At 33.9% G+C, this 14,605-nt stretch overlaps 3 protein-coding genes across 4 annotated transcripts in view; 2 read left to right on the top strand and 1 right to left on the bottom strand.

Annotated features, from left to right (window-relative positions):
* Positions 1-597: 597 nt before the first annotated feature.
* Positions 598-6,711, bottom strand: LOC128223673 (ribosome-recycling factor, mitochondrial-like). Of its 2 annotated transcripts, none has more exons than XM_052932963.1 (7): positions 6,659-6,711; positions 4,257-4,549; positions 3,910-4,041; positions 2,892-3,010; positions 2,457-2,551; positions 1,861-2,008; positions 598-1,043 (listed from the first exon to the last, which is right to left on the bottom strand). In XM_052932963.1, exons 2-7 carry the CDS (start codon positions 4,528-4,530, stop codon positions 966-968), a joined length of 846 nt encoding a protein of 281 aa, XP_052788923.1. In that variant the 5' UTR covers positions 4,531-4,549; positions 6,659-6,711; the 3' UTR covers positions 598-965. The 2 variants fall into 2 exon arrangements, with proteins under 2 accessions (XP_052788923.1, XP_052788922.1); XM_052932962.1 differs by lacking the exon at positions 6,659-6,711 and adding an exon at positions 4,708-5,167.
* LOC128223675 (probable RNA-binding protein 18) overlaps positions 6,696-14,605 on the top strand; it is a 39,775-nt gene continuing 31,865 nt past the window's right edge. The window contains exon 1 of the mRNA XM_052932966.1: positions 6,696-6,810. Within this exon, the coding sequence (XP_052788926.1) occupies positions 6,802-6,810 (9 nt within the window). The 5' untranslated portion in view covers positions 6,696-6,801. The remainder of the gene's footprint in view (positions 6,811-14,605) is intronic.
* LOC128223674 (protein lethal(2)essential for life-like) lies at positions 12,159-13,433 on the top strand. The gene has a single exon (XM_052932965.1). It carries the CDS (start codon positions 12,647-12,649, stop codon positions 13,301-13,303), a length of 657 nt encoding a protein of 218 aa, XP_052788925.1. The 5' UTR covers positions 12,159-12,646; the 3' UTR covers positions 13,304-13,433.

The raw sequence follows: 14,605 nt of genomic DNA, 5'->3' as shown, positions 1-14,605 counted from the left end.
TGCTCTTTAAATAGTGTTATTAAATTTTAAGATCCAGGTTATTTTTTAATACTTAAATTGTATTTTTTTCTGCAATTTCAAAGAGTTAAAGAATAATATAAGTGTTTTCAAATGCATAATCCGGAAAACTCATTTTTGGTCTAAAAACATGAGCTTGTCCCTTTAAAGCTCACATTTCAATGTCAGGGGCAACCATTCTGGCCGCCTTATAGAGTGAAATCTCACACAAAAATATATTTTTAACTTAAAAATTGCGAAAGCACTGCTGACATACCTTATTTTGTCACCCAATATTCCAGCAATGACGTACCATTACCATTACTTGCGGCGTTTCATGTTATTTATGTTGATTGTAACAGATATTTTCCATTGATTGTCATTTACCAACAACTTAATTAAGAAATAGACTGGCAACATGGCTTAATGTGTGGAATCACACTGTTCTGTTAGTACCAAATTTCATGATAATTTTGAATAATCTTGATCAGGTAAGGAATAAATTTCAAGTATAACTCCTAACAATATCAACCATAACGGCGAGACAAGATTAGGACAATAACTAAAACCTATTTCTTTCGAAAGAACAAACAAACTCTATTGGTGATGGTGACATATTGTTTAATAATATGGTTTCATTTACCATAACTGGCACATACATTTCATTAAAAGACAAACAATATTCCTGACAAGTCATTCACCATGACTGAGAAATACATTTCATTTCATTAAATGACAGGTTTTTTCCTGAATTTAAAACACATACCATATATTTCCCTAGCCCCCTGGTAGTAAAGGATGGTTCAGTTTTTCTCTTGTCACAAAATGTCTCAACACTTTTTACTCCACTTGCCTATAAATCATTCACCATATTTAAACAGCTCCACGCCAATTAATCCCTTAAGTTCAAGGTCAAATTCATCCATATATTTAAGTGCAAGGCCAGTTTTTAATCATTAGAAGCTGGCTTATCCCATCAGTTCATCTATTTTTGCCTTCATCATGATCTCGGCATTCTTCACATGATCATCTTTCTCCATCAACATCTGGAACAAAAAGGTAAACATAGACAGATTGATGAGTGACGTAACAATTCAAAGTTGTGCCAACCTGTTATTGATTGGTTGATTTCACAATGAAATCAAGCCTCTGACCAATGGCAAACTGGTTGACTATTTTGCATATAATACATGTAAACAAAAACAATCTAAATGTCTATATTGTAAGTTTTTTAAACTCAATATTCAAGCCACTGCTTTTTAATATTTTGTTTCATTGATTTTTGCCGCAACTACATTGGGCAAAAGATGAAAAAAAACACGAAAAAAAAGACATAAAGCCAATGCTAATCTGTGGGTTATTGTCAGTTAAAACTGGGTAATAACTCCAAGAGTATTCAAGCAAAAGTTATGGACCTTGCTGTCTCTGGCAACATGTGTTAAAAGTTTTATTTGAATATCTTGGAGCTTTTTTCTTTTATTTATGGCCAAGTTGTAAGTGCATGCCAACCTCAACGACAACAAGAATTCAGTTTCAAGTGCCAATTATTTGTGTTTAAAAGTATTCCTAAGTGACTTTTACAATATGTGACCAAAAGATATGCTAGAAAAGGGGTTTGAAATAATTAATGAACTTTTACGTAAGTAACAAGATTTATTAATATATGTTATAATGATTTTCAAAGTCATATTTTTATTACAGCTGCCATTTTGCCATAATAGTTTTACTAATGCTGTTGAAAATTTGAATGATTTGTTCTGAATGACACCTAAACATTTGGGGTGTTACCAGGTATTCACAATTTACATACCAGGTATATAAATATATCAGTATCTGTTTCAGATACCTTAAAACAATACTAACCTGTTGGTTTACTTCTCTTGGCAACGCCTGCTTTCTTTGGCCGGCGTTTTTCAGGTACTTGGAGTACACACCATTTAAATTGTCTTTCGTTTTGTTGAAGATTGTTTTGGCACTCTTTGATAACTTTTCTCTGTGTTCCGTGGATACCCTAATAAAATAAAGAGAAATAATTTAGTTTACGCCAATTACATTATGCACAGTTGGGACAAAATATACTTGAGTGTGTCTCTTGGGTAGGAGTTCTATAAAACCCATGGAGTACACAGGTCAGAGGTGATGATAGCTTATAGCAAAAGTTTTGCACTTTACACAGGGTATCCAGGGGGGCCAAGTAAGGCCCCTTTTGTGAGTCAAAGGCAAAACCCCCAACTTGGAATGAGGTATTTAGGTACATTTCATGGAGTACTCGGAGAAACAAGAGCTTGGTACATGTATGTGAGACGCAGATACTCCAAAATTGGCATTATTCAGAAAAAAAAGTTTAGCAAAATGGATTGATTTTATTTGTGATGCATGAATTTGTGGTGAAACTGAAGGGGATGGGGGATTGGGGGTTACAACCTCATATCTGTAAGTTTAAATTGGTTTCTGCTTACTTTGGTATGGCGAGATAGATTGTCGCCTGACCTTCCTGCTGGGGGTTCAAATTCATCCCTGAGTTGGTAAGGGTTGACATCACATTAGCAATGTACTGGAATAGAAAACAAGCCAACAAAATAATAAAATAGATCTATAAGACAGTGGCAGTTCAGTGGCTATGATGATGAGCAGTATCAAGTTTGAAACTATAGACTCTGACTCAGATAAGCACTTTAATTAAATTACAAAGAATCATTTTTATTTCATTTGTTTTTACAAAATAAATTTAAACAATTGTTTAATTTCAAAAGGTTATAAGAATCATCAAATGTCACTATCAATTCTCAACTAGAAATAAAAAATATTCAATTCACGTCAAAATTGCAAACATTTGAAAATTAGCCAAAGCTAAGTAATTGTGAAAAACACCTCTACAGTAAACAAGAGCGTACATGAGCAGATTTCCCCATGTTGATGACCACGAGTGTAGGAGACTTCTGGACAATGGCGGCTATCTGGTTGAGAGGAAATGTGCCATCATTTGTTTTGATGTTCAGCTTTCCGTAAACACCTGTAAACATGATATGATGTAACGTAATTATACAGAAGCCCCATAACATTACTGTCTAGCTTTAGTCTGAATGCTACTGGCAATATGGTCTGAAAGTCAAGGGCCATACAAAATTGAAACTAAATTGGTCTGAGTGTATTAGACTGTATGATCAGGTAGCCATTACTCATATGCATGCCATTAGCCAATCAATCTGGTAGCCATTTTCCATATGCTTTTCCTGTCATTTTTGTGCTTTGATGGTGGATTTATCCCACTAAAACTTTTGTAAAAGCATTAAATCCTTGTTTATAAATTTGTATTCTTTTCAATCCATTTCAAGAAAGATCCTCAATGAGCTAAAATGTTCATCAGTTGGCAAGTATTATATGTGTCAGTCATCTAAAACACTCCCCGTGATAAAAACATACAGTACATGTAAATTGATTCTACTAAAAGAAAAAATATATTAAGACTCCGATGCATGCTGTTTGTTACTTAAATGACGCAGATTTTAGGCCTTTTTAAATGAATAAGAAGTTTTATATTAAATAATGTCATACAAAAACTAAAATTTTGAAGGGTAAGATCAGGCCCTAATAACACAAAAATACTGAAGTCAAATCTCGATCTCAGTCTCAACTCATTTTACCATATTATGCACATATCAAAAAAAGTTTTTCAACAATTACTCAAGTATATTTTTTGCTCTAGAATTAGTTTTCTTTGAAATATTCATGGAATCTTTTTACCATAATCAACAGGTTCTAGGCGAACATATGTTTTCAAATTGTATAAAAACAAGCAAGAATTGAATCATACTATGCTTTTATGTGATGAAATGAGTTGAAATTGAGCTTAAGATTTGTCTGGAGTATTTTTTGTGATATATTGGGGCTACCTAATCTTAATTTGCATACCGATGTTAGTTCGTAAGGAAAGGTTTTGTAGAAATTCCTGCCTCATTTCATCCAAAATGCGATCAAGGTCCAGTCGATAATGATGAATGTCCACAAATTCTTCCATTTCTGAATCTTCAAGAACTACACTGCCTGAAAATTATGTTTGAATAATGTAACACTGCCTGAAAATTATGTTTGATGAATATATAACACTGCCTGGAAATCATATTTGAAGCTATCGTCTTTGAAGACATAACACTTTTAGTCTATAAAATCGCAATAGATTAAAACATCTTAATTAAGAAATAATTCATTACAAATGTCTAAGTTCAAGTATAGATAATGCAAACATTAAAAAAAGATACCTTTTTGGCCTTTCCTGCTTTGTTTGTCCATTCCCTTCTTGTGTCGTACCGGCACATATAACAGCTGTGGCAATGATCTTTGCAGACAAACTTGATCATTCCCATGCATATGTGTGCTAGTGGTTGTTGCTGCCAAATGGCTAAGGGATCTGTGACACATTGTCTGATTTTCTCTGCATGCTGCAAGGGTTTGTTTTACCACTGATGATTTAACATTTGTACGTGAAGCTTGCACTAGTTGAAGTAATTGTCGAATAGGCCTTTGATGCAACATTCTTTACGTATCAAATTTCCTGAAAAAAATAATGGATTCACATTTACCCAAATCAATCTCATGGAATAGTCACTAGTTAAAAAAGTGAAGGCAATTCTATGTGTATTATAATGGTAATAAGAAAGAAATTTTATTAATGCTTTTAGCTTTCAAAATTAAGGTTGTATTTTAACTTGCCAGCTGAATGTTCAATCAGTGTCATACAGCTTATATATGAACTGCTCTCTAATTTCATTTTTCTTAGGCTTTCTTGCCTTATGATTGTCATCAATGATGAGAAAATTATTTAATGTTGAAAGGACTATACAAATAAACACATTCAATTACACCTCATTGGTTTAAAAACTTTGATCATATTGGCCTTCTCTCCTTGAAGTTTTGAGGCTTTAAGAGACACTGACCAGCCTGGACCTTTTTCATTATTATCATTCAGTTCGCAATACTCTGAGACCAACATAGATACCAAGTATTTAGCTTCCAGCAGTTTCTAGCCACCACCTCTGTTCACCTGACTAATACAATTATTTGGACTAACGACTGAGAGTAAGACCTTGTCAGCACACAGATAACATTGCTCTGAGGTCAACACAGATACCAGGTTTTAGTATTCCTAAAGTTTCTAGCCACCGGCTACATTCACCAGACTAGATAGCAATCATCTATGTCACCATTCACCAGACTTGATTACAATCATCTACGTCACTGACTACTTGAACAGGAACACTAGAAAACCTTAAATCTGTTTCAAAACCCCGGTCACACTAGGGCCGCATAAAATCCAGAATGCCGATTTGTACTCAGTGGAATCGCTAGCATCTGCACGGCAATGCAGTGGCATCTGACACCAGGATTGCCACGGGCGCATGAATGTAATGGTTATTGGTGGCACTTTGACATTCGTATAGTGTTCTCTGTGATGACACTGTGTCTCTACCGCGCTTTAACGGTGCCTTGATGGTGCTTGCAAGGAGTTTTATTGTTCTTACTGCGCTCTTACATTATACTGAGCTGCTACAGCTACAATTTTGCTCTGAATGCGCTTCTACTTATTATTCAGTCTGTGTTTGTATGACAATGAACCAACCCAACAAAATAGCATAAACTTTATGGTTTGTTCAATGTCATGCAAACATTTATTAAAGGAATGATATATGCAAATAAACGTTCATTTCACCATGACTTATGTGCAACAGTAAGCAGGGCTACTGCTTGCCTATATGCAGATATAGCAAATCCAGAATGAAGTAGATGCTGTGGAACTCATTGTTAGACGTTGATAAAGGAGGGCCCCGTGACGAAGGAGTCTTTGGGTTCAACCATGGCTGGATGAAAGCAGATGGTTGCAGCATGGTCAGTATCGACAGCAGCAGATTGAGATATGAGGACCCTGCCTTTATTTCAACTACTCCTTAGTGCCAACTGTCATGTTTGACAAGCTCCTAAACAGGCTGCCTCTTTGAATCACCAAGAGACACATAGAGATATCGTTTTTATAGGTAGTGCAAAACAACACGCTGTCAGCACAAGGTCAGCATCATGAAACCACAGTACACATGTAGTGCGAGCACCTTCACAACTCAATGCACACAGTTGAAGTGCTGTGAGAGCACCATCAGAGCTCAGACAACTGCCGATAAGAACTCTGTAGGAACGTTGAAGAACGCCATGAAGCTCCGTAGAAACACCAAGGTAGCTGTGAGAACACCATAACATTGCCATCTTCGTGGAAATTATCATTTTCTCCTTCGATCTCACAGCGGTCTGGGAAATTTAACATCACTGTGCAAATGCAGTGGCATCACAGCTATGTGAGACAAGGGTTTTAATTTTTGAATCTGTGTAATAATACAATTTTCTGTACATCGCGCTATTTATACCAGGTCGAGGTTACATTGGTTAAACAGTTAAAGCTTTTTTTACTATGCACAATTTTTAAGGGAAACTGTGTACATTTTCTGGTTCGAATATTGAGTACGATATGCTGTTATAAATGCATGACAATACGATTAAATAACTAGACTATTGCACTTGAGAGGATGAACAAAGATGGTTTGCAAACATTTCAAATAAACAAAAAATAATAGAACTTCTTGAGAAATTCTCAAAATATAACTAAAAACATCCCGACCTCCGGTTTGAGTAAGCACAATTCATGCAGTGTAACACGAAAATCAGCTCGAGGAAAAAGTCCGCGAAGACCAAAAAATAAGAATTTCAACCATAAAATACATTTTCTTGCAGTCAAGTTCATGCAATAAATAAATTATACCAATGAGTGAGGTAAGTCTTTTATTGTTTTGATAATTCTTTCCCAAAAGTGATTAAACAGTATATTTAAGATTAAGTAATACAATTCCGCGACGTGTTAAAAATCTGACAGTTTATGAAGATGTTTATCAATTAATGCCCTGTGCTAAAGCCCATGATACAAGATACAAAACCATGATACAAGATACAAAATTTTATTGAAAATATCAAATCTTTATTTAAAGTCGGGTATATGATAGCTAGAATAGCTAAAGTGAGTTTTTTCTGACATGAATAACATACAAACATAACAATGAAATGGTGACCTGAAAAAGCATTTAGTTTTAAATAGGTTACATATTGAAAAAATATTTTTAAAAACTCTTTCTTTCTATATATTCATGAAAACAATTACAAAAAAGTAAGATGGATTAAAGCACTGTATACAATCATAACATCAACTAGTTTTTACAGCTGTACAGCCAGTCCAAATGCGCACAGGTTGACATACTGCTGTAAAATGGTATAAGGAGCATTTTGTTCATGGGATTGAAAGCAAGGTATAGTAGTCTAAAGTAATAGACATGTTATACAGGATTCTTTTAATCCCTAACGTCTAAACAGGTTTGTGCAAAAACAGTGGGGTTTTGAAAAATATTGGAATTGTATTTAGGGAAGTATTTTATGTTTGATATAGATAATAAAGGTTTATATTCATATTTTACCATGTAAGTGCAAAGATATTTTGCACAAAACAAGCCTAAAATGCATTAAAACACTGGATTTACCGTAATTTCCAATAAAACGAAACTTGACTGACACAAACAACAATTACGCCAATCGCAACAACACGGCCATTCTCCGCAAGCTTTGAGATAGACCTCGTAAATACAATCTTAACAACTTGGCCATCTCCGAGGTACTCTGATTGTTGTTAAACTGTGAACCACAGCCTTGCAGGTGCCCTTCATGCATATATCATTATTGTTGTGTTATGAAATGAAAAAAACACACATCAAACTCCTAATTATTCGTTGGATTATTATTTTATGTGTATGGAACTAATATAAAATAACATTATCTTCAATATTAAATATTTCTTGTTTTTATGATATCTTACAGACGCAATATGCTTTAACCCGGAATCCTGATCTGAATAACTGCCCACTTTTGATACAAAACAATTTGTACGTGAAGGATTTGCCTTATCAAAAATTGTTAAAAAAATTGTCAACATACAATTATTTGAACTAAGTACTGTAGTTGTAAAAAAAATGTTAGCTTTATGAATTATATATATTTTTTACTTTAGCTTGCTAGGAAAAATATTTTGAAAATATTATTTGCACTTTGAGCATTTACAAGAGAGATCTGTCTAGGTGCTGATCAGCCATCTTAATTTTAAGTTGTTTTGAAAGTACCTTATTTCCTTTGGGAGCCTGTTCCATACCTGACTGGCCTCAAAACAAAAATAGTTCTTCCCATATATAGAAAAGGTATTATCATCTGCATCATTATACAAGGCTGCCTTACTGATAAAGTAGAAGAAGTCATTGGCAAAGATGTTGAATGTAAGAGGCCCTAATATTGATCCTTGTGGCAGGCCTTTCAGGATGGTCAATGGAGTCCCACTCACTTGTAATTTTACCAAGTTTGACCCGTTGTTTACTGGTCGTAAGATAGCTATTCAGAGGACTAGGATGGGGCTCGACTAGCCACAACTAGGAAACTTTTTAAACATTCGGACATTCATTATGTTCCCCTAAATTGTTGCCAAAACAAAAAAACTGTCAGACCCTGAATCAGCTGTTTATACAGAATACAGCCCAACAGACTGAAACCAGGTTCTAGAATGGATTTCTTGGCACATATAAAGTTTTCTGACTACGAATAATCCAAAGCACCATCCTAGATGCACAACACACAATTATGTAAGCCTTGTGAAGAGCTGCGGGAATGCTGCTGGCTTAAGACTGCATTTCTAGGTGCACATTTTCTGACTGTGAAAAATCCATTATGACAATGGCTTTAATCACACAGAACTTTCTAAATGCACAATGTCAAATGGTCAGATTATAATAACGACTATGATCAGAATTTACAAGAATGGGGTACAAATCTTTGCATTGATTCAGACTTTTATAAAATTGAACTACTGGTATACTTTATTTTGCTCAACTTGAAAAAACAATCTATATTGATGATAACAAGATAGGCTGGTTCTTTTACACAAGGCAAAATAATCAAGATGAAATCTAAAAAGAATTTTTGACATCTCCAATAGTGTTTAATATGTACTTGCAATTAAATTGTTTTGAAATACATACAAGTATTGGGGCAATGTGGTATGTATATGTTGGAACTTACAACAGCAGAAGCTTTTAAGCTGCACTCTCACAGATTGACCATTTTGACATCTTTTTATTTTTTTGTCTTGCAATGAACTAATTTTTGCGTTTATTATCTGAAAACAGTGACTCAATACTGGTGACAAAATATCAGATTACAAATCCAAACATCAATTTTCGAACGTAAATATGAAAAACTGCGATCTGATCTTTTGAAATTAAGCAATCTTTTATGACTTGTTTCCAGACCTTTACAAAATAAAGTTGTCAAAACGGTCCATCTGTGTGTGTGCAGATTTAAGCCAGCAGGATATTGACAGATGTCTCCAAACTATATACTACTTAGATTCTTTGGTGTACAGCAGTGACATTGTTCATGATGCAGTGTTTTTTTTCTGACCAATTCTGGGCTGATGTTTGACCTCATTCCCAAAGCCAAAACATATACTGTTTTATCATATGACGCTCCTTGTTTGGAGTGTTATACAGCCATTATAATGCATTTTCTTAGACTACACTAGTGTACTATAACATGACAATGCCTTCATTGGATTGTTGTATATTCACCCTTCTGATTTAGCATCCAATTTTACTGAAAAATGAATTAAATAATTATTTTTGGTGACAAATATGTCATGTGATATAAAATGAAAAGAATCTCCATTCAGTGTCATAATAAAGAAGCCATTCACAACTTGTTTTGTTGTGTAGAAGTTTGTTGGTTTATTACAAGATAAAAATATATACTACAGTCTTTTACTCAATCTTTCTATTTGTATGACTATGTTGAGTTTTGCTTAATTCTAGAAATTCAAATCATATCAAACACAGCAAAGTTTCCCAATCAGAAAATGCCCTGATGATCATGTCCCCTTCCCAAATTGGTGGAAAAAAACACCACGGCACTTAATATTGCCAATAATGATATCTTTAAACATGAAATGCTGTACACACTCGCAATCATCACTATTTTTATGTGTAACCTTTTTAAGTATGGCTATTTATTAAAGTGAAACTCTTCTTCAAAATCAATAGATACACAATCCATGTATAACAAACATAAATTTTGAGTAATAAACCTTTTACGTCTTCCTAAATAATGCAATTTATGAAAATATAAACTACAGTAAATGATAACAAAATTGTAACCATATATTTAATAGCTCATTACGCAAAAATATTAAATGATCAATTGGTGAATGGTAAAAGGTTTACTTCAATCTACTATCATCTTATGCACCAGTCAATTGTTACCACGCCCCCCCCACCAGGTCCGGGAATAGCGGGACTTTGACTTTTGGTCCAGCCAAGCCCAAGCAAAGTCCTCGCACTAGGGGGAAGAACTGCTCGTGAAATCCCCGCCAAATGCCCTCGCTCCCAAGGAACTCTAGGTAAGGCCCATTCCCCACTATATTTGGTGGGAAGACAAAACCACCGCATTCACCCGGTACTGCAGGGCTACCTGGAAGGTAAAAACACAGCCCATTTCCCCGGCTCCCCCTGGTATACCCCGGACCGGGGGGGGGGGGGGCGTTGTTACAATTGACTGGTGCATTATAGGGTAGAAATTTCATGTTTTCTGCACCTATCTTTGGTTTATATACCTTTGGTATATATATAATAAAACAATTGTATTAATTGTGGTAAATCTTATTTGGGAGTTAGAGTAAGAGTGCATCTTTAAGTTATGCACCATGTATTTGGCAAAAAATGTTTTTGAAAAAAAGTATATTTAATAATTTGTACTCAAATTCTCTACAAGTATTTGAATAGAAAAAAATAATGCAAGGGAAATAATAACTGAATTATATTGTACATATAGTTTTGATTTCAAAAACTGTTTTTGTTACTCCCCTTTGATCCTTAACATGGCAAAATATTCTTTCAGCTAAAAAGTGGAAAAATAAAGTGAAATATTAATGCGCTAAGATTGAAAGAGGTATTTTAATTCCTGCAAAAATGAGTAATGTTTGTGAAAAATTTCAAGAATCTTTCCTCAATAATTCCAAGCCTGTGCCCATCCTTTGTTGTAAAGCTGACTTCATTCATACACTATTTCCCCCAAATAAATTACTCTTCAATACCAACATTTGTAAACAGTGATTTTGAGAATCTATTTCTGGCCTATGGATTTGGCAGCAATAACTACTTGAAAATTCCAGGTGTGCATTTTAAAGAATGGTGCCAGTTATTTGAGGATATAAGCTGAGTCATAACCACCACAGAAGTTTTAATTTAAGAATCTTTTAGATCATCACTTTCATCAATGCTGTTTTGGTGTTGTTTTAAAATGCATTTTTTTGAGATGAAGTAAAGGAGAAAGATGATTGGAAGGAAGGTGGTGGTGGTGGATGATGATGAATGTCTTTTTTACTGAATATTATGTGTTTGTACAAAACACCTAGCAAAAATGAGTCATAATTCCATCAAGAATTCTGCTTTATTGTCAACATGTTTGGAGTTGTTTTCATCTTAGTTTACAAAGCAATACTCATAGGGGTGTTTTCTTGTTACTGTTAAGAAAAATAAGTGACCTGTCTTATAACAGTATGCCTAAGGGTCAGTATTTTTTTTAATGAAGCAAATAAATGGCTCCCCATAAGGCCTTGACTTTTTCTGCATATTACTTGGTTCTAGTGCATTTATTTATTTTTTAAATTTTCAATAATTCTGTAAAAAATAAAATGTATTTTTTTACTTTAATAGTTATAGTCTTTTCTCAAAGCAAGTGCATTATGACAGGATAATAAGCTAAGCTCACTATTTTTGTTTCGATATAATTTGCGTAATATGTACATTCTCAGGACATTTTGGACTTTAAAAGGATTTTTTATGATTATCACAATTAAGTAATTTTTATTTAGTAAAACCAATATTAAAAGAAAGAAATTTGGCCTAACTTTACCTTGTTATATTTAAGAATTGTGAGAAATTGAGGCAAGATGTTAAGCCACTTGTTTATTCATCAATGATTATAAAAATTGGAACCAGCATTGTTAATTGGCAATTAGATTATTTTGTTTGGCCTGAATTTGTCAAGGCTAACCTAGGTAAAAAAGGTAGGAGTGAAGAAAAGCAACATCAGTAGCTGAATATATCTGCCTCTAGCATTCTGGCGGGGTATATAAAGACTTGTCTATCGGACTATTGTAGTTGTAAATGGTTAATTGTACTGCGGACAGTACTTACTGGTAGGGTGTACTTATATTACTGAATAGTGTCAAATCTGCCTTGGTGGTCAGCTTAATAGTAGATTTTGTAGTAATAGTGGACTTTTGAGAAAATAAAAGGATTTAAAGTGAACGGCTTCTGGTTTAATTGTTCTACCTGTGGTATTTTGACAATTTGACTGTGAAGGTTGTAATTTGATGTTCGTAAAATTCCTGTGAGAATTTTTAGGGAAAACTGTTGAAAAAGAAGATAAACTCTGGGTTAAGATTTGTGGAATTTGTGATTAAAAGGAAGTTTATTTGATTTTTCGATAATTAAGAAAAGGCAGAAAAACACTGTAAAAGAAAAAAATGCATTCCAGCTTTTGGGATAGTTCTTCGCGTATCATACCAACACGTTATGATACAGAATTGTACAGTACACGACCTCGTTGGGAAATGGCTCCATTTCAACCGCTTTCTTCGACTCCACCATTTCCAACATCATTTCAAACCTTTCAACCGCCACCACCTCCACCAGAATTCTCTCAAAGTCTTGTGCATTATCCTGTGCGGGCACCATCTCAACAGTCGCATCAGTTTGAGAACGAAATGAGGCGAATGAACGACGAAATGGGGCGCATGATGGATAACATGAAAACGATGACACCTGTTACAAATGTCGATGATTGGCGGTTATCGGAAAATTTCCGTATGGAAAACCCAATTCACACCTTTGCTGATGGTTCGAGAAAATTCCAACTTCAGTTTGATATGCGTCAGTTTAAGCCCGAGGAGATTCAAGTACGAACGGCGGGAAATCAGTTGACCGTTAGTGCAAAACATGATGAAAAGGACCCGAACAAATCCATGTTCCGTGAATACAACCGATCGTACGTGCTACCCAAGGACGTGCATCCTGAGCGTCTGTCATCGAAGTTGAACACAGGTGGGATTCTTATGATCGAATGTCCGCTGCCCCAGATCGAGGACCATAGGGAAAAACTTATTCCGATTAAACACAACTGAACGGATCGATGATGATTTTGTTGACATTTTAGGATAGAAAGAATAATGGGAATAGAATGTTTTTGTACTTAATATCATTATGCCACTTGGGATATGATTACTGTTTTATTTATTTTTTCATTATTTTTTTATTTTTTTTAAATCGGGTATTTATGATTATACATGTTGGTGCAGTTGGCTTTGTTATATTATCCATTAAAACTCTTTAAGAAATACTTTTTATCTGTATTTTTCATTTAGTAATGGGAAAAGGTTTTTAGTATGTATTATTTATAAAAATAAGTGGTTCAATGTGGCGCAAATGTAATTGTTAATGTATTGGCAAATTTTAAGTAAACTGCATTCTCTTTGGAAAAAAAAACTTGTTGACCACTAAATTTTTATAAATAATAGCTGTGTCAAATATTATTGAGGTGATCTTTATTTTAATAGACAAATTTTTAAATTACGGATAAATTTTTGGAAATTATATTTCGTCTTTGTTTTTCTTTTCCTTTACTTTTTGTAAACTATAACTGTGTTAATTATGTTCAGAAGTATTTTATTTGTTTTATTTATTTTATTTTATTTGGATGTCAGCTTTGAATATATTTCTAACCCTAGTATAAAAATGGTAAACTCCATTAATTTGTTCAGATTTTTATTTGATTTAAATTTGTGTTGAATTTCTCTTCATTGAATTACATTGAACAGTTGCGATTTAAAAGCTTTACTGTAATTAAACATTTTATGTCTTCTTTTATACTAATTGAAACCATGACATTGCAAAACTTTTTATATGAATTTAATACCATTTTGTATGTAATTGTTTTTATGACATCAAAAAGATATGATAAATAATTGTAGTTAGAAAATTGATATTAATGATAGTAAATTGTCAGGTGCATTAAGTCGGTAACCATCAACTCTGACAGGCTGATTTATTTGAAATGGCGGTCAAGTGAAAATAAACGACCGAAAATGGCATATCGGCCTGCCCTCCCTGCATATGATAAGTTGTCTGCCTTATTAAAATGCCATATTTATGCTTATATGCTTAACGGTAATTTATTCGTCATTATCTTTTATTTATATAAATGGTCAGTAGATGAATAGAAGATGGGTTTTTGAAGTTTCTCAGTATTTTATGAATGTTTTTTTTTTTTTATGATTTATTGTCTGTTCTTAATGCTTTGTTTTTGGGTTCATAGAAGAATTGTCAGATTTAATTACAAGCTTAAGTGTAACATGACAGGAACTTCTTGACAAAAAATGCTTGAAGTTTTACATTAGAGTGAATAATCGGCCCTGTCCTAACAAACA

Source organism: Mya arenaria, chromosome 17 (genome assembly GCF_026914265.1).
Source record: "Mya arenaria isolate MELC-2E11 chromosome 17, ASM2691426v1".
Classification (NCBI taxonomy): Eukaryota; Metazoa; Mollusca; class Bivalvia; order Myida; family Myidae; genus Mya; species Mya arenaria.
This window is presented reverse-complemented; position numbering and strand designations above follow the sequence as displayed.